Genomic DNA, 20,049 nt, shown 5'->3' with positions numbered 1-20,049 from the left:
GTTCCTCTGTGCTAAACTTGATCTCGTAGTTTTATTTTTAGAAGGCTTATAGTTGCTGTCCTCAGTGTTGTAGGAAAAGCTGGCAAAATACCAGCAAGGTCCTGCAAAATGGAGACATGGCTTTTGTTCCAGACACAAGAATCTGAGATTAAAAAAATAGAAATAACCACAATAAGTGCAAAAGGAAAAAGGAATAAGTATATTTACTCCTACAGTATAGTTTTCATGTGGATATGTTGGCAGAAAAATGGAGCATTTTCTGTGGGAAGACAGTGAAAAATGTATCTATGGAAAGTATAAGATGTACTTGCTAGAGATAAAATTCTTGAAATAGACTAGTTTGTGGAATTTGGGGATGAACAGAGTAAGACACTGAGCATCTTGGTGCAGTGGGGTATAAAGACAGAGCATCTGCCTCTTTCTCACCTTGACCTGCAACAGGATGTGATAAGGACACAAACTTGGCTTATCAATGTGTCAGGAGAGGGCAGAGTATTTTGATTTTTGTTTTCTTTGCAGGCTAAGCTTGAAGCCTTTCTAAATTCAAGACTGCTGATCAATGTGTTTGCATGATACGAAATATTCAGTGAGAAGTTTACATGAGAAAATAGGTGAATGTAGCTCTAAAATCAGCAAATGTGGCAATAGGGTAAAGAGGAAAGAGAAAAGGCAGTGTGCTGCAGCCACTGATGTCCTCCCAAGCCTCAAACAAGAGATTAACCTCTACAACAATGGTTTACAAACTTTTGGGAGGAAAAAGAGAGCCAATCTCTTTTTATTTCCTTTCGATACTGAAAAAAAAAATGAAAGTTTCCTCAGTTCCACAAAGAAACAACTGAATTTAATTTTCCATTACAAGTATATTGCCCACCTCCTGTAGTTAAATAAATATAGGGCCCAAAGTTTCCAGAGCTGGATACAAGCCTTATCTCTGCAGAATTGCTCAGAGATATGTGTGTATCAGGTGAGAAACACCTTGTGCCCTGCGGGTTTTTACTGAGGGGTGGAACCTCTGTAAGCCCCAGCTGTCCTCCACCCTCCTGCCCCAGATCTGCACCTGCAATCTCACCATCAGCTGTCTCTGATGCTTTTATCCTCTCTACACCCCTCTGAGACAAAGCAAAACTGTTGGAAGCGTTGCCTAGGGGAGGATGTAAAATTCCAAAGTCTGAACTTGAGTCCTGATTGGATAAACTGATGAACAGGTAGGGCCCCCCGGGCTGAGCCAGGAGCTGCACCTGGCTGGGGCAGGAGGTGACTCAGGGTTTCTCCTAAATGAGGGGTCAATGATGCTCTTGCCTCTGAGCAAAGAAGGCATTTTGTATCTGGGTGATTCAAAACTGGTTCTTTCTGTCTGACCACTATCAGCTGGCTGCTGCCTGGCAGGAAAAATGGTCACATTCTCTTTTTTTGGGTGTTGGGAAGCCTCAGTGTCACCTTCTGGCCAGGGCAAGACTGTGCTGCCTTTGTGCAGCAGGCAAGGGGGGGTTCAGGCTGCCCAAACCCAACCCACAGCAGAGCAGGGAGCCTGAAATGGTTTAAGCACAACTCGACTTTTCTCTCACCAAAGAAGGAGGCAGTGGAAGACTTAAAAGTTTATTATGTCTTATAATACTCCTTATTATGTTTCCATGAGTGTGTCACACACTACCAGATCTCCCAAATCTGTGACCATCATATTGCTGCTTCTTTTAACATAGAAGGGCTGATCTTAACTCTTTTTTTTTCTTTTTTCTTTTTTTTTACTGTTTTGAGAGAGAGAGAACTGGTGGCAGAGGGAAACTAGGAACATATGCCTGTGATATAAATATCAAAGTGGAACTATCTACCAATTGGGGTAGTTTTATTCTGACTGAACACTTTATAAGCTACTGTTTTGCTTTTTTCCCAAAAAAAATTCGATTTGGGAATTTCCAGAAATTCCAATGAATTGGCAGAGCTCAAGGACAGGTTACAGTCATTTGCAGGATGAATGGAAAATGTTTAGAAAGGAAAAAAATGCAAGAGAAATATTTAAATAGAGGAAAATCAGTGTCAAAAGTATAACAGAAACACAAAAGAAGCCAATCAGCTCGATTTTCCTAAGTAAATACACACTATCAGCAGTTACACAACTTTTCAAATCACCATAGTAATCTGGAAGATGCTTTACCATTTACTTTTTATGTAGTAAAAAAAAAAAAAAGCAGTAAAAAAAGTAGTAAAAAATTTTAATGGAACTATATAGACATCTTCTCCCCTTTCAAACATCCAAAGGGTTACATCTGGCTTTGCATGATTAGACTTTTTATTATTCCTCCATAATAGCAGTCTTGCTTGAGAGCAGTGCATTTCAAGCACAGCTTCTGTGTTTAAGTCTATCAATTCTAACAGATTTAAGGAACGGAGAGGGGGGAGAAAGATTATTCTGTATTCTAAAGGTTGTGAACTGCTTTTAATGCATGTGTCTGTCTCTCCATATGGGGGTGAGGGACAAGGGGAGGAGGGAAGGGTGGGAGAGGAGCTGCTTTAGAAAGTCCCTCCTTTAAAAGTGTCAAACTCCAACCTGCACAGAGCAGGGGAAGGGAGACCACCAACAACCCTCAGAAAATAATATAAAAACAAACCTCAAAGGTAGAAGAAAATACCCAAAAGGAGAAGACTGCAGCTTGCAGTAATCTGTAAATGATTGCTGGCAAAGACTGGAGGCTTCGAGCTTGAGCTGTGTTTGTTCCAAAAGAAAGCCAAGAAGGACGGTGTTAATAAAGAGAGATTTAACTGAGGGCTGTGCTTGGAATAAAGTGGACTACAAAAAGGTCAAATTTGATCAGTTGGAGCAGATTACAAGGGCTTTAAAAGGTAGTGGTGAAGAAATGAAACTGGGACTGTGAAGCAATATAGCACAAGATTGATTTTGGGGGTGGAGAGAAGCTGGGACAAGTGCTTATCAGCTTGAGAAGGAGGAAGAGCTGTGCTGGGTTTGTTGTCATTCCCACACTGAGTAGAGTACTTGCTGCTTTTGTGGTTAGCCTTCCCTGCCGTGGTTTTTCTTCTTTTTTTTTCATTTTTTTCGTTTTTAATATACATATTTTATTATTGTTATTACTACAATGGTGTCTATAATCTCTGACTTGGATCCTCTGAAAAGCTGGAAAGTTTTAAGGTAGGCCTATGTTTTCTTCTGTTTGGTACAAGCATTTTGGGTTTAGCCCTAAATTAACTGGAGCTTGAGTTATAATCGAAATGCGAGCCCTGGGCTTAAGTAAGAAAGGAGTTTCTGGTAATTAGAGCCCTTTTAACATACAGCAAAACCTTTGAACAGATGTTTAGAGAGACCCGAGAGAGAATTTTTAAATATACTTCTCAGTGTTACAGTGCAGTGAGGAATTCTTTTTTTTTTTTTTCCTTATTTCTTTTTAAGGAGAGATTGCTCTGTAAATTCAAGCTAATAGTAAAGGCTCACACCAGTTGCAACTGCAGCGTTAACTCTCTGCTTTCCTTGCTGGGCTCTGCGTGGAAATGAATGGGAAACTCCAGAGAAGCAAAAACAAACAGAATGAAAGTTGATCAAGAAGTGGAAAATAGTCTGGGGGGAAGGAAGGGGGAATGAAGTGCTTTTTTCACGTTGTTGTTGAAACTTCCACACTTTGTTGCCTCTCTTAAGGCATGTGTTTGGCACTTAAAACTTGCTACTTTTTTACCTTCAGCACTAATGTTTGGGGTTTTTGTAATTTGCATAGTGAAAAATGGTAATTTGAACTGCTAAAAATGATAAGGGGGGGAAATAGCCCCATTAATGTTTGCTACAGATATTGAAGATCCACAGTGTTAAATGTCTGTGTTTAATGCTGCTGTAAGTGCCTGGTTTAGCCTTATTGAGAATTCAGACGTATAAAAGTTTGCACATGGCTTGCAGAAACTTCAGTAAGACATTGGAAACATCTGGGAGTTTAGATGGCAAAATTATGAAATCACTTAAATATAAAGTTGTGTAGATACCTCTCAGCTTTTTTGCAAAACACGAAGCTGCCTGCAGCCAATATTTTTTTTTTTAGTTAGTTACAGGGACTGGGGGCTATGAATTGTGATTGTTATTATGCTATAATATGTAATTGTAATATTTAAAAGTATAGTTTAGATTCCTGATAAAATTTTTTTAAAGAACTTACTGTGTTCTGAGCTCAAAGAGGAGAAACACTTCAGAGTCAAAGTATAAAGTCTGCTTACATGACTAAGGTTTTTTTCCTCACTGAACTTTCTATTTTAGGTTTTTAAAATTCTTAAAATTTTTAAAATTCTCTGTGTAGGACTGGGCACTGAGACCCTCTATCTTTTCCTGTGGTATGAGGCTTGGCACAGGGGGCTTATTGCGAGTTTATTTTATTCTGTTTTTCAAGTGGTTTGGGACTGTCAGCACAGAATGATGAGTTTGTGTTTGGCTCCAAGAGTTCCGTGTGGATGTTGGCTGGAACGCGGGGCTGGGAGGGATGGAGGAGCACTGGGCTGGGATCACCCTGCAAGGAGCAGAGAGCAGAGCTGGGCTGGCTCCTGTGACTCACCAGCAGCCAGTGCCACCGAAGGGCTTCTGCAGAGTCACATTTGTGCTCCAGAGGAGCTATTCTAGGAATTATTTTAAGTTTTATCGAGCTCTATGAGACTATTTTTGATTGCTCTGCGAGACAAGTCAGGTGATGCCAGGTTTGTGCAGAGTTGAAGGATGACACAGAGGATGTGAAAGTCAAGATTTAAAGAAGAGACAGTGTTGCCCTCTTGAAGAATCATGTTTTCTTTAAGAAAACATTTTGCATACCTGTAAAAGAAATCTCTCCCAGGCATTTTCTCCCTACAGCACGCCTGAAGTTTCCCAACTTTGTGTGTGAATCTGGAGACTGCAGCTGTATGGACACAGAGCAGGTCAAAGATGTGATTGAGTCTGGACATTTCTGTGTAGTTTCTGTGTGTGATTAGAGCAGCAGCTCTGCACAGATGTGACATTGTGCAGCGCCACTGCAGGATGCAGAAGGTTAAGAGGTGGGAAAAGGCCACAGGTAATATGAGCAGAATGATCACTGAAAGAAAAAAGAAAAAGATCCAGTAGTCATCACATAGCTCGTATGGCTTGTGACTTATTGAACTGTGATGCCACTTCTGCCTTTTCTTATAAATTTTACTTCCTCTTCTGCGGGCCAATTTCCAACCTGTTTGAAGGCTCTGAAGTGCCCTGGTTTCAGTGTGTCCCCAAAGAAGCCTGTAGCTAAAATTTACAAGAAATAGAGGAATGCTTCAGTGTGTTTATTTTAGGTGCACAAACCAATTTTTTCAGACTCAAATGAGTTGATGTAGCAAATGCCACCACCAGTTCTAAACTAGCGTCCTACACTGGTAAATTCTCAATTTTGTTTACTTTCTGCACCCCTGTAATTTATTCTGTAACTCCATTTTGAGGCCTGATTAGCTGGTAAAGACTGAAGGATGCAGATCCTGTGGAGGCAGCAGGTGGGAATATTTACACCGGGATTTAATAATCCCCAGGGGCTCAGAGCAGCCTTGGTGCTGGTTACCCCATTTCAGTTGAGCTCTGGCTGCTCTGCTCTGCTCCTCAAACCCTCTGGAACACTTCCCTCGACCTCTGAATAAAGGTAATAATGAAGGGAAAGGTCAAATATAACAACAGATGAGGCTGTGGCTGGTGGTGAAGCCTAAAAGGAGGGAGAGGTTGTGTTGGAGCATGACAGGGGATTTTGCTGGACCTCACCCAGCTAAGCTGAGAGAGCTAGCAGAGGTATAAAATAAATGGCAATATTATGTGTGTATATATAATATTACATCAGGCCTCCCTCTTTGGTGTGTCTGTCTGGAGTAGGACAGTGAGACCTGCAATAATTTCTGGTGAGTCTCAGTTTGCTCTGGGTGCAAGAGCCCTAAACACAGTTTAATGTGCATTTTCTTTCACTGGATTTATTCAGAGTGCTCTGAGTACCAAAGTTACTATGCTGTGACATGAACACACCACTGCCTGATGTCCCTGTTCATAGTGTGACTACAGTAAGTCCTGTTGTATTCCTTGGAGCCAGGAGAGATTGGCAAAAGTTCAAGCCTGCAAAAAAAAGAAAAAATCCTTCAAAGACTTCCCAGCAAACTGAGTGTGCTCGCCCAGCCCTCTGCAGACACAAAAATCACATTTGCCATCTTCAACATCAGATGGGAGCTGGGACTGAGACCCCCCCCAAATGCATAAGAGAGACCAAAATCAGCTGCCTCGATTCCAGAAAAGTCTCTTATCCCTGTTCAGAACTTCTGGCATGTGGTTTTGTTCCTCATATGTGACAGGGACATTGGTTCCTGAAGCAACCTGTGTTCTGGGCCCATACAGCAGCAAAAGCAAAGCAGCAGCCTGGCAAGAAGAGACAAAAAAAGGAGGAAAAAAAATTAATTCCTCAAGGCCACATCTCTCCTCTGTTGCTTTTCTGCCTTAATTTGGCTCCAACAAGGCTAAATTCAGCACTATAAATCATATGAGTTACCTATGCAGGGAAGACCTTGTACCCTTTTGCATTCCTGTCTGAAGAAATATGTGACCTTTCTGTGGCACATTGCTAGGAAAAAAAATTAAAACTCGGTATTAACTTGACTTTGCAACCTCAAGGTGAAATCCAAGGGAAGAATAGGAGTTTTTACTCAGAGGAGTGGTCAGCCCCCAGCCTGGGAAGCAGGGAATCCTGGTGTCTGCTCTGCATGCAGATGATTGGAATTTCACAAATCCTATTGAACCGGCTGGTCCAACTTGGCTGGTGGAGTTGGGAACATCTTGTTTGCAGCACATCATGTGTCAGGCGGATGTACCAATTCGAATATTCTCTCCAAAATGTCTTTTCCCACCACACAGGCCGTCCAAACAGCCTGCTAATGGTTTGGCTTTTCAGGGGAAGAGAAAAAAAAAAAAAAAAGTGTTTTTCATGCTTGGCAAATCAGTCGTCCAGGAGGAACAATTTCAGCCCTGTTGGTGTGTGCATTATGACCTGTTTTTGGCAAATAGTCCTATCCCTATATCCTCCCCTGTGATTGCCTGGGAGTTGAGGTGGGTTAAATAGCTTCAAAATGTTCAAATTGGGCAAGAGTGGAGGAAAGTAGATACAACTCAAATTTGGCTGTGGGCACAAAACAATAAAACTGAGCAAAGCTTAAGATAAGGCATTCTGTATTGCATTCAGTATCTGAACAGACCAGTAAATGCATGGACCCCCAACACATAACTGCTTAGAAAAATGACTGAAAAAATAAATTATTTCACTTGTGCTTTGCTCTGAGGACCTGGACAATGTTCTCTTCATCCAGTACTCAAAAAACAAAAGAAAACAAGCCCTGAAAATTTGGCCCAGGGACATAATGCTGGACTCCATCGCCACCATGAAATAGAGAAAATGGAATTTCAGATGTCAGTGGAGAATACAAATTCCCTCATAATTGCCACAATATGCTTAGTTTGAAAAAAAAAATGTGGAAAGAGGGTGTGTGTATCTTGTAATAACTAAAAACACATTTTAGAAATGGCTTTCCAGATTACCAATCCAAAAATACAGACTGTGTCAGAGATGGCATTGAAAGAGGTGTTAGTGAGGGTTACACACGTCCCAAGTCGTGACACAGATGAGAATCACCAGGGGGATGGTGGCTGTTGCCAAGCTCTGATAAACTAATATGAACAGCAAAACATAGTGTGGATTCTTCTGCTTTCAGTTTGAATGTGTAACTCTACAATCACTCAAGTGAATAGTACTGGGATGAAAAATTAGGGCCAGCTGTATTGAAGTATGATTTTTTAATTTTTTTGGTCATGTTTTCTTATTTGTGCTTCCTTTGCACTTTGTAGAGGACAATACAGGAAGCTTTTCTTGCTTTGTTTTCGTAGATTTTTTTTCCCCCTTAAAAAGGCAGGAGCTATGGGATGATGCAAGAAGTAAAGATAACAGAAAACAGCAGATTAGGATGTAACACACTCCTGCATCCATTGCTGAGGGCTGAGAAAGTCATCCAGTCCTCCTCTAAGCCTCTGCAGATTTATTCTTGCATCTTTATTTTCCCCTGATTAAAATTCACTATCACTCCTTTCAATAAGAGGTTATTCTCCACCGTTTTGCTAAAAACAATCCACTTTTCATATCAAGCCTGTGTACAAGCTCATTACATCTTGTTCATTTGGACATGAGTTGTTAAATCTTCCAGGTGCTTTATGGGGGATTTAAACATCCAATTCAAATGAATGATCTCTCACAAAGAGGTTTACTTACTGCTGCTGCCAGGTTCCTTTGCCTAATTATTTAAATTGCCCTAACCCCTAAAACATAATATGAAATTACTGCACCAGCACACAGCTGTCTAGCCAGAGTCTGTGACAGTGAGGTGCAATAACCCTCTGCCAGCCACCAGTGATCTGCAGGTCAGGGACCTGTGCCAGCAGCTATGGCTTTTCCTTGATGGTTGCTTCCTCCATGAATTGATCTGACTGGTTTCACAGTTTTAACTTTGAGTCCAGAACATCTGTCAGCTAAGAAATGCTGTGGTTTGGAGCACTGCTTGCAGTTGCTAACAAAGCAATGCACTGGAAAGGCTCTTCTGCATGTAAATTTGTCTGGCATCCATGTTTTGGGACATGTGGAAAGTGTTTGGATTGGATTCCCTCCTAAGGCCTTGAGCCATTGACTTCAGGTTCCCTCTCGAGAGGAGGTGGAGGTTGTGCTGTTTCTTCATCTCTTATATCCCAGAATTTCGTTCCTGACTGGTGATTGCTCACACCCAGTTACACCCAGGTGCCCATGTTGAAGAATGCAGATAAAAGCAGGATCATCCTTTCCCACACTCATTACTTAATTATGCTTTCCTCTATTTCCTCATCTTCACTTCTTAAATCAGTGGCAGTTTAATGTACCCCTGCAGGTCTTCCTTGCCCACCCATTCAAATTTGAAGTTTTGTCTAGCTCTGCACTCAGTGGCACTGAAATAAGGAGGAAGTTGCCTGTACACAGGAAAGGTAACCTGGCAGTGTCAGCCCTACATTGTCCTTGAAAGATGAGGTTATAATTTCATGCTTTTCTCAGGCTTTCTGCGTTAGTTTGGAAGTGTTAGTTAATCTCTGTGTGCCCCAGTTCCCAGAGGTAAAATGAACCTGTTAATACCTGTCTTATTTACTTTGGCTATAAGATTTTCATGGCTATACAGATGTACAGCTCTGTCCTGTAAAACCCACAGCACTGGGGGCTAGCCTTGGGCTCAGCTTTTCATCACCTGCCCTCATAACAATAACTTATTTAACTGAAACTAGAATTTAATTCTTTTGAGGGTAAATAATTCCTTGCTTGTTTACTAAAACCTTTTCTTCATTATTTCTGCCTTTGCAAGATAGCACCAAGGGCGAGCCACACAAATTCCTTGCACTCACCAGCTTTTTTTCCAAAGAGTTGTTAGGCTTTGGGTTTTCTTGAAGTGAGCTTCATTAAAGATATCTTGCACCTATGCTAGTCCCAGGATGCTGTACCAGGGAGGGAGAAAATGAAGGTGAAACCAGAGAGATTTGTAGTCTTTGTTGCTAAGATTTTCCTTTGCTTGACCTGTGCAAGAGATGAATTTCTTCTCTCTTAGGAAAATACTCTAACTATTCCCTTTGGGTGTTGTCTGATGGGTATCAGTGTCTCCCAACAAACCTGTTCAGACTTCAGAAGCTCTAATACTCCTGAAAAATTCTCTGTGGCACTAAAAAAACCCTTACAATAACCTAAGTGTTACCATCCAACCGTTTTTATATGAGCAGCTGAACGTACTTCTACTGATTATACTCTAATTTTCCTTAATTAAAGAAACCCCAAACCTAATCTCATATTAATTGCATTTTTATATAACTTTCTCAAATTTTTTTCTTTGATTGTGTGCATTTCCTCATGTTTCATCACAAGTGATAGAAATTTCTTTTTTTTTTTCCTCATCTGAGTAAGTCCATGCACTCCTTGAATATAGAGGGATAGTTTGGATCATTCACTATAGGACACTTGTAATTGAGTTGATCCCAAGCTGGTATTTGTCACTGAACACCTGTTGACCTGCAGACATTGACTTTGTTGTTGCAGTTCATTTGCTTTCTACGACTGAGTTTTAAAAGTGAAGGTTTTTCTAAAGGTAGAAGTATTGGGAGGCTCAGTGATAATCACAGTTGTACCCTCTCTTTTGTGGAATGGATGGATTTCAGATTATTGGAAAAATTTGTCATTTAAGTTGTGCTGGATTTTTTCTTTCTTCTTCAGATATAATGTTAAATTGCCTGTAGCCAGTTATCTTCTAGAAGCATGGTGTATAGAGAATTTTTATCTGTTAAAGAATTAATGTACTTGTTCAGGTAATTTTGCAGTACTCTTCAGTAGTAGACTGATTTTCAGTTTAACATTCCTGAAAGGCTGAGTACATTTAGGTATTCAATTACTAGATGAATGGAAACAGAGCTTTGTTGGGGTTGAAAATCTTGGTATGACTTTTGAATGATTTGATTAAGGATATTCCATCCAAGGATTTGTAAGACACTATAGAAAGCTTTAAAGGGGGAGAGGTTAGGGGTTTTTCCTTTAGTTTTAAGATTCTGAGTTTTGTATTGGATTCTTGGTTTCCAGGTCCCAATGAAAACAGTAATCTTATGGAAAGGACTGAAATGAGCCCTTGAAGTAGTGGACATTTCAGTTCTGAAAAAAATATGTAGTCATAATAACTGTTCTCCACAAAGAATAGGCTATAAATCCACAATTTAATTAATCTCCATGTGTCATCTGAGCACAACTCTACCTGTTACACTAATCCTGAACTAGGAGACACTGGCAGATTTCAAGCTGAGACTACCTAATTTTGCAAATAGTAACTAAAATCAAGTATTCAAGTATTTTCAAGTATTTTTGCAATGAATTTAATATCTAGATATCTTAGGATGTAATTAATCTTTGTTTTAAGCAAGCAAGGGGTTACTGTGTATTAACCAGAGGTGGTTTTTAGTTATTGGGAGGTTTTTATAGATTTCCATACAACTAAGTACTGGGTCCGTGATGCCTGTTGGGTATTTGAACCTTAATTTTTTATGTGCCCTTTCATTAGAGGCGCTGGCAATGTTGGGTAACTTGGCACATCATAACTGGACATTCTTCCTGCCCAGGTGTGGTCTTGGGGAAGAACTTCAGTGTTCCTGGCCTGCAGAGACTCAGGGGGTCTCTGTAGCCCTTGGACTTCCCCCTTGTTGGAAAAACTGACCTTGCCAAGAGCTGTGAATTGTTGTTGACTGGGGTCAGGTTTCAGCTGGAGATGCCAAAATAAAGGATTTATGTAGCCTGGGAGGAATTACGAGCTTGGAAGGGGGAGATAGGTATTAAAGGTCTCAAACAGAGTGATGGGGAGAAGTGTTTAAATACTGATGTAAACTTTCATTGTCTCCAGGAGGAATTAATTGGCAGGGTCTTTTATGTGACTTTTGGGGTTAGATTTCCAGCTGACTCAAACTGACAAAGCTCCATTGAGCAAGATCTAGACTTAGAGTAACTGGGAGTTGGAGCCCATGTGTTTTGCAGAAGACTTAACATCTTTCTTCTTATATATAAAGTTCCTGGATCTAATTGAAGGAAAAAAAAAAGTCTCAGTCAAAGTAGTTACTTTATTAATTAATTCCAGCCTGTGTTTTTGATGCCCAGTTTTACTCTATCTGAAGTCTGGACTGTAAAAATCTCTTGGGAATAAAGTTACATTAAGTTTTAATTTTCTAGCTATTTTTTCCTGTGTTTAAAAGAAACAGATGACCCAACTCTTTGCTCTTTAGTTAGCCTTCAAGTAGACTAATAAATCTACCATAATCTATGAACCAACTTAAACCCATGACATCGTAGGCTGCAGACAAGCTGAATAAACGAACTACATAAGTTGCATATGAACTTTAAATCATTGGGAAGCAGTGATAGGAGAAACCAAATTTGCTGTACTGCAAAGTTATTTTTTTCTATTTGAGCTGAAACTTTCCTGATTTTTGTAAATGTGGTGGGGGCAGAGGGTTGGGTTTGGATTTGGTCTGGGGAGGGGTTTTGGCTGTTGTTTTTTGGGTTTTTTATCATTCCTGCATAAGCTGTTTATATTTTTAACCCAGAACCACGTGGTTTTGTACATCTAGCTCAGGGACATCTCTTAACTGAGTTTAGATCTCCCTGCTGTTCACTAAGAGTCACAGCTACATCTGTGGGCAGCAAGTTGCTCTGTTTAGCATGAGATTCATTAAAATCTGTGGTTAGTGAGAGCTTACATCGTGCACACAGTTATTCTAAGTGTAACTGCAGAGTCTTGGTACATGATGCCCCAAAACTGCCTAGATCATTATTTTATGTGGACTTTGTGGTCTCCTCATCTTTGCTTGCAATTTTTTTCATAAGAATTTAAAAGCTCTTGCAGCTCTTCACACCCAAGGGAAAAAGCAAGTTCCTCAGTAAGATGTCCCCTAACTTAAAAGTACCTTCTGTAGCAATAGTTTCTATAGTAAACAACAATCTGAATTTTTGTATCTAAGTCTCGGATGCAGTTATTGTAGTTTACATCCTTTCATCTGCATCTTATCAGCAGACACTATACAACCAGGCACAGCAAAATGTCTGGCAACAGAAATAGACAATTATTCTTGCCGTGACAAAATAGCCCAAAAAAAATCTGATCTACTGCAAAGAAAATTTTGTTCATATTTGTGTGGTTGAGTAAAGGTAAAAAAGAAGAATGAGCATGGATGAAGCTGCAGGTCCAATTCCAGGAGGCATGATTCTGTCCTATTCACATGCACATGAGAAATTACCTTGGCCAGAATTATTTTTGTTGCAATTACAGATGTTTACTGGGCATGCATCATAGCACAAAAGCCCTAGGAGAAGACCTCGATTAATTTCCAGAGGGGGAAAAACCCCAACAAAACAAATCAATCAAACAAACAAAAAGAAAAGAAAAGAAACCAAAACATCATAGCCACTGTTCAAGAAAAATAAAGCACCTTAAAACAAAATGCCCTTTAAAGTACAGAAACCTAGCTTGAATATATTGTGTACCTGTATTAATTTCACTGTATTAATTTTTTGCCTTGTTTTCCCATTAAACCTTTGCAAGTTGTTGCGAGGTTGATTGTATATCCTGTATGGGCAATTCATGTCGTGGATTAAATTTAAGCAGTTATTATGACAATACAATCTAAAACAACAAGGGGAAACTAAGCTGTATTGATGTAGATGAGCCATGTAAACAGTGAGCTTGGGATTTAGACATGAAACAACGTTGGGCTTTAGGTTGCAACACCATAAAACGTGACAATCTGGAGGAAATAACAAGTTCTGCATTTATTTTTTTTCTTCCTCCCCATTTTTTCTTATAATACACACCAGCAGTCAGACCACACAGGAAGCTTGCACAAATCCACGTGCTGGAAGTGGGATGGAGAAGAAGAAGGAGCTCTGCAGCAAAGGGCTGGGCATGTTTTATTTCTTCAGCAGCTGGAAGCTTAGTGTGGTACTGTGGAATAAAATCAGCTTTGCAGGGAGGAAGCTGTATAATGAGTATGTATGACAGCCCTTAAGATGTGATGATCTGGAACAGAGCAGTTACCTATATATGGTATCTTTGTATCTCCTCAGTAGGAGCTGCCAATTCTGAATTCCTTCAGGAAGATGGGAAAAAATGTGCTTGAACCAAGGGGTTCCAGCAGGAGTTAGCAAAAAGTTTCAGACCCAGAAGGGCTCCCCTCTGAGGAATGTTTAATTATGGAAGCAAAGAGTTGCACAGAATCGCCAGTGCTTCTCAGAAATGGTGACTTGAGGCTTCTGTTGTTTGAATTTTTTCGTAACACAAAGGAGAAACAAAAATCTTTTTAAAGATTTAAAACCAATAACCCACATGGCAATTAACTCACAGTCATTGTGCCAGGAGATCCTCTGAAGGCCAGATCCTGAGAATTGGGAAAAAAAATACATTTTTATGGGTGATGAGAACATCTACAATCAGATAGGATTAAAATGGATGGGGAAGGATATAAGTCCTCATGTTTTGGCCAACAACTGTCTCAGGTCAAGGAGAATCTTTCCTTATTTGGAAACATATCACTATCCATGGAGGCTTTTTGTACCTCTTAGGGATGGAAGGTCACATAAAACAAACTCCTGTCTGATTCAATGAGACAATTGCTGTTACACAAGAGCATTAAAATCCTACTCATTGAATTTTCCTTCCTACTACTGAATTCTAACAACATTTATTTTATTGATGCAATGTGTGGAAAAAAAAACGAACAAACCTTTCAAGCCTTATGTTGCTAAAGAATATACTTTTTAAACAACATGGTATACAGGATCTTAACCACTTTTTGGACCAATGAGTTTCACTGGGTAATTTTGCATTGAATTGAAATAATTATCCATCACCGTTTGAACTTTGTGTACTCTCAGACTGGTAAATTGTACACTTGAAGAGGTCAGCATGTATTCTGATATTGTTATGGGAAAGATTTGCATAAGGAAAATGTAGACTTCCCTCTCCCCCCTTCCCATGATAAAAATCTCTGTACACAATAGCTGTACTGCCACATGTCATGGGGACATTGTGTAAATTACAGAGTTACAAATTTGTCAGCCTAACCAAATGTCTGAAGGAATAATGTCATATTAGTTATATTTCAGCTGTAAGCCTGGTCTGTTTTAACCTTGATTTGTGTGGCAGCTAGCCATACCAACAGCTTGTGCATGGCTGATTATAAACAACTTTATTTTAATGTAACAAGATTTTCATTTAATTCCTGGGAGCTTATGTGATGGTGATCAAAGCTAAATGCAGACCTCTCTCTGAGGTAAAGGATTAGATCAGGCTGACCAGAAAATACAAGGTCCTGAAGATTTCAAGATTACAGTCTTTTGTAGGTTGTAATTCAAATTTTCTGAAGTTGGATAGTGCACTTGAAATATTGTGAATTATGTTCACAGGGAGCCTTGATATAATTTGGATATAGTTTTGGTTTTAATTTAATTCCATTTTTGTGTGGAAGGACCTGTATGTTCAACCAAGATTTATTCATTTAATATTGGAATTTATTTTTTTCTCCATATTATTTTTACACATTAAAAATGAAAAATTTCTTCTGCAAGAGCTGGGATCCTTGAAATCTGTTTTCTTTTTCTGGGGATAGTGAGTGTATCTTGGTTGGATTGTGTCATGCTGACTTAAGATGCAGTTTAATACTTGGTGTGGTCAGGGGGGTTCTGCTTTGGGATTTTTTCTGTTTCTGGTAGTTTCAGTCTTTGGGTTGTTTAGTGGAGCTTTTTTTTCTCTTTTCATTATTATTATTTTCTTTATCTTCTTGATTATTTCATTTGCCTTGGCATGGGTTTTATTATGGGATTTTTCTGGGGGAGGAGGGTCTGCCTTGGAGGGTTTTTTGGAGGAGGGTGCAGGGGGATAGGGTGTTGATGTTATAGAGGATTAAAAGTGTCCTGTTGAAGCAGTGTGCCTGAGAGGTTTTCTGTCTTTACCTGACTGCCTATTTTCAGGAGGCTTAGGACAATTTAGTATTTTTGAGATTACCTCTTCCTTGCCAAGCATCTCAGAAGCTGAACAAGAAGTTCAAAAAAGGTGGGAGGGATTAAGCTGGCATTTTTATGTGACTATATTTACACATCTGATTCCAGAAGAGGGTGGAAAGGGAGTAAAGTGTTTGTTTTATTTTGAAATCAACAATAGTTGATTTCAAAACCAAAGTCCGTAAGTGTCAAATTTGAAGGGTCAAATCAAAACCTGAGTCAAACCTTTGAGTGGCTCTTAAGCTTGTGGTGAGCTGAATCAAATTGTAGGAATGATTCTTAACTCTCAATTGTCCCTTTAAACTCCTGCTGCTTTGCAGCTTTGCCTTCCTTCTTTGCAAATAGCTTATTTTGAGCACTCCCCCTTTCCCTCCTGTGGAAAAAGTACAACTTTTAACTTCAAACAGAATCAAAACATTTTACATAAACATGATTAGTAAAGTTTAGAAAAAAATTGTGGTTTAGTATTTTTTTTCTTCCCCTCATTCATTATCATGATTCTTGTTTGTTTGAGAGAGCAACAGTACAAATTATGAACTTTAATTTTCTGTGCAGTGTTGTCAGTGGTAGGAGGAGGTGGGAAACAGCAGTAATGGCCCAAGGTCCTACATTAGGTGTTTGATATTTGTGTCACAGGGCAATATGGTGTTGCCCATTATCCTGGTGTTGGGAAATCTTTAGGCGTACAGATAATGAATCCAGTGCTGTCAGTTTTCATCATTAAAAATTTCCTTGGCTCCAAGGAAAATGATTATGTGAATTGCTGGTAAATACACAGGGAAAAGGTACAGATGATCCTGTGCACACAAAGACATTTAAAGTCAATAACCTTTTTTTAGTCAGAAGGTAAAAATGCAGAAATTCTCCAATATGCTCTTTTTAAATTTCTATAAAATCATACTGTGGAACTTTCTTTACCTTAAAATTGTGCAGTCTTAGAATTTGCATTGAGGCCTTCATTTTTTTGTGCTTGTTAGTCCATGAGTTTTTGAAACAGGAGCCACACAAAGATTTCTGACTTCCCAGCGATATAGAAACTATTTTCCTAAAATCCACATCAGCTTCTGAGCAAACTTCCACTTCTGCTTCAGCTGTGATTTTTTTTTTTCCCTCACTCTGGGCTACGTGTAATATAAATGTTTTCTGGTTTCAAATGGGAAGCATCAGTCCCATTTCTGGGCCAAATTTTCATGGTCCTTTCGAGTGTGTACTATAGAAACCAAATAAAACTCCTGCCCAACACCCACAGAAGAAGTCAGCTTGCAAAGGTTTCTGACAGTGTGCTCCATGGAAAAATTTTATATCATTTTAAGTAGTTTAGTTCTTTTGTATTCTCATGCTCATGGCTTGCTGTTTTAAAGACCTGTTATTTTTAAGACTCCATACCAGTGTTAATCAATTTTAGCTGCATGTCCCCAGATTGTGTCTGAAGACAATATATTTATGCTTTTATTTGTCAAAGAAAGCTCTGTGCCAAACCAAGGTCTTAATAATCAGGCAGTGCTGGGTGGGGATTTTTTTTTGTTTAGCTGTGTTTGTCCTGGAGATTGTTAGGCTGAAGTATTTGTTTAAAAGAAACAAAATGAAAATGAGGGTCTATAGCCAAGTTTTCAAATGATCCTCTTGCTCACTGGCAGTCGCCGAGACAGGAAAAGTGATGGCTAGTGATTCAAAAATCCTTCATGCTCTCATTTTTTGGCATTTGAGCTCTTAAGAGAGTCTGGCCTTTTTCCTGCATCCTGAGATTAGTCGAAGCACTGGTTTTGTGAGGTTTTTTTAATGACCTACACAGCCCAAAATTACGACATTGGTTGGGAACTTTTTAAGACTTTTTTTTTCTGAGGCATCTCCTTTGAGATGTTGGCCACCTTTAACCATTCTTGACTTCAAGGAGCGTTGATGATTGAGTTTCACACAGGCATATCTTCCCAGAAACAGCCCTCAGTTTGGGGAGGTACACTTTCATTAGGTTGTGAATCTCTCCTGGCATTTCTTCTCCATGAGTCTCAATTCTTTCTAATCCTGTGTTTAACTTTCCTGCGAACTTTGGTTTGGCAGAGGAATGTATTTGCTTGTTTGGGGCAGGCTGTGTTTTGCTGCTTTGCTTGAATTTTGTAGTGTTCTCCAAAATCACAGTGACTTACTTGGGAATCTTGCCAGTGTTTTAGACTTCAAATAGTGATAGTAAGATTTGTGTGCTCATTTGAGGCTTACATAAAGCTAAAGCTAATATTTGTGGGCATGATTAAATGTGTTTGGTATTTTGGAGGGGAGGGATGTATCTAGCTTATGAGTTATATTTGCTGCCTTGTGGGGATTCTTATGAAATGTAGCAGCAGCTCAACAGGTTATCTAGCAGAGGGAGAGTTAATGCATAGTGCTGATACTCATAAATCAGGAGATTAATGCCTGCCTTACACCTCTTAATAAAAAGAGCAGAGAACAACAATCTTATCAACATACATGTAATCTGTAAACAAGCTGTAGTCAAATACAAACAGATTTTTATCATTATCCTGCTCCAAACCATGTGACTTTGTAGTGAAGTACTTGCAGGAGATGAGTTAATACATGTTTGACAACAGTTGCAGCCAAAAAAAAAAAAAAAAAAAAAAAAAAGAAAAGAAATCATTAATGCTAACATGAGCAAGATAATTGGGATTTGTGGGGGAGTGAATGTCCAGATTTGAACTTTTGAACTGCCAAGCATTAAAGCCTGTTGCTTCCTCTCATCAACTGCTACAGGCTGCTTGTAATTTTTTGTGAATACACAGACTTGAGGAAAAAGTGAAATGTGCTAAATCTTCCAATTAATAGAGATAGCACTGATGCATCAATTAGCAGGCTGATCGCTTCTTGTCCTTCTGCACACACAAATTGTTATCACAGAATCACAGAATGCTTTGGGTTGGAAGGGATCTTAAAACTTATCCAATTCCATCTCCCTGCCATGAGCAGGGACACCTTCCACTGGATCAGGTTACTCACAGATCCACTGAAAAACGAGACATTTGTGGCCTCCACAGAGGAGGCTGAGAATGTGTATTTCTGGAAAGAAATGAACTTGGAGAAAAGGAGAAGAAAATACTTAGAAGAAGATTAAGAAGAAAGATCTGGGAGTTGAAACAGGTTGTGGAGGACTTCCTGAGGAAGATAAGCAGAGATAAATGCAGGGGAATGCCTGGAGACAGCTGGTGATGCTCAAGATGGGTAACAGTGAGCAGTGGCACAGGAGGGACCAGCATAACCTCTGACCCACACCAGGGGTGTGGAAACCTTGTAAACGTAGCCTGAGTGTAGAATGGGAGGTGTAAAGGAAGGTAAAACTGAATTTCCTTCTTTTCTAAATAACTCCTTGCCTCTCTGTGAACGGTCTGCTGAAACATGAGCAGATATCCAAGCCCATTTATATTTATATGTCCAAAGTCACTCCTTAGGCAGGGGTATGCAGCACTTGCCCAAGCACAAATAAATTCTGACTCCTAGATTTAAACATGTCATGGATAGACATGCATTCACATGATGCACAGGCTCAGAGATGATGTGGGATTACAGCAGTTCCATAAATGCTGTTTACAGCAGGCTGTGGGACTGTAAGCAGCAATGTAATCATATGTATTTTCCAGAGGAGATAGCTGTCTTTTCAATGCCAGTCCACTTCTAAAAAGCACAAATAAGCTCGAAACACTTGGAATTAAATGGTACTCTGTGAAGAGTAGGTAGGATTCATTACACACATTCCTAATTAGGTCTTAGAACAGAAATTATTTTTATATGGTATTAAATAACATGTTTTGCTTTGAACTCTCAAACTTTAATCACCTTCCAGCTTTCTTGGGTACTCTTGGGTTCAAACTAAACACCCCTCTTTTTCCTCAAATAATCCATCAAGGGTTGTTAGCTGGGGAAAAGAGTCCTCAGAAAAGCGGGTAAGTTGGTGATATAATTGGTTTCCTCTCAAAAATGTGTATGAATGAAGATAGTTGCAGCTGTTAGTGAGTACAGAGATAAACTTTCCATGCTTTAAGTCTTTTGATAAGTATTTGTGTATGTATTTTGCAGCTAACCCACTTTAAGTGTAAAAAACCAAATAAATTGGATAGCTCTACTTCATAAAAAGTGAATTCTTATTAAAAGTAAAAGAAATTATAAACTTTTTTAATTGCTTGACTTTGCACATGAAAGACATGGAAAAGTAGATGTAAAACCCTGCTCTGTATCTTGAAGCTGGAATAAAGGATGATGGGTGCAGGGAAGTTTCTACATAAAGGTTATAAATAATTTTCTACCTGATTTTCTCAGGGTTTTGAGACTTCTCCTAGCATGAGTCCTTCTCCTCCAGCAGGTTCTCCTTCATCACTGATCACTTGGGGAGTTGGGCTGGAAGTCTCTCTTCTCCTTCCCCCATCTTCTCACAATCCTTAGTCCATCTTCATCTCAAAATATTAATTTAAATTAATGTTCA

The 20,049-nt window shown here is 39.4% G+C and overlaps 1 protein-coding gene across 5 annotated transcripts in view; it reads left to right on the top strand.

Moving 5' to 3' along the window:
* CELF2 (CUGBP Elav-like family member 2) overlaps positions 1-20,049 on the top strand; it is a 535,828-nt gene that overhangs the window by 165,681 nt on the left and 350,098 nt on the right. For 3 of the 5 annotated variants that reach the window (XM_088165941.1, XM_088165944.1, XM_088165940.1), the window contains exon 1: positions 2,958-3,142. The exons of the other annotated variants lie outside the window; for them this stretch is intronic. In XM_088165941.1, coding sequence (XP_088022067.1) covers positions 3,090-3,142 — 53 coding nt within the window. In that variant the 5' untranslated portion in view covers positions 2,958-3,089. Of the gene's footprint in view, positions 1-2,957; positions 3,143-20,049 lie in introns of those variants that run through there. 5 annotated transcript variants of the gene reach the window in all.

Source organism: Sturnus vulgaris, chromosome 5 (genome assembly GCF_052056855.1).
Source record: "Sturnus vulgaris isolate bStuVul1 chromosome 5, bStuVul1.hap1, whole genome shotgun sequence".
NCBI classification, from domain to species: Eukaryota; Metazoa; Chordata; class Aves; order Passeriformes; family Sturnidae; genus Sturnus; species Sturnus vulgaris.
Note: the sequence above shows the minus strand (reverse complement) of the source record. Positions and strands in the feature narration are given on the sequence as shown.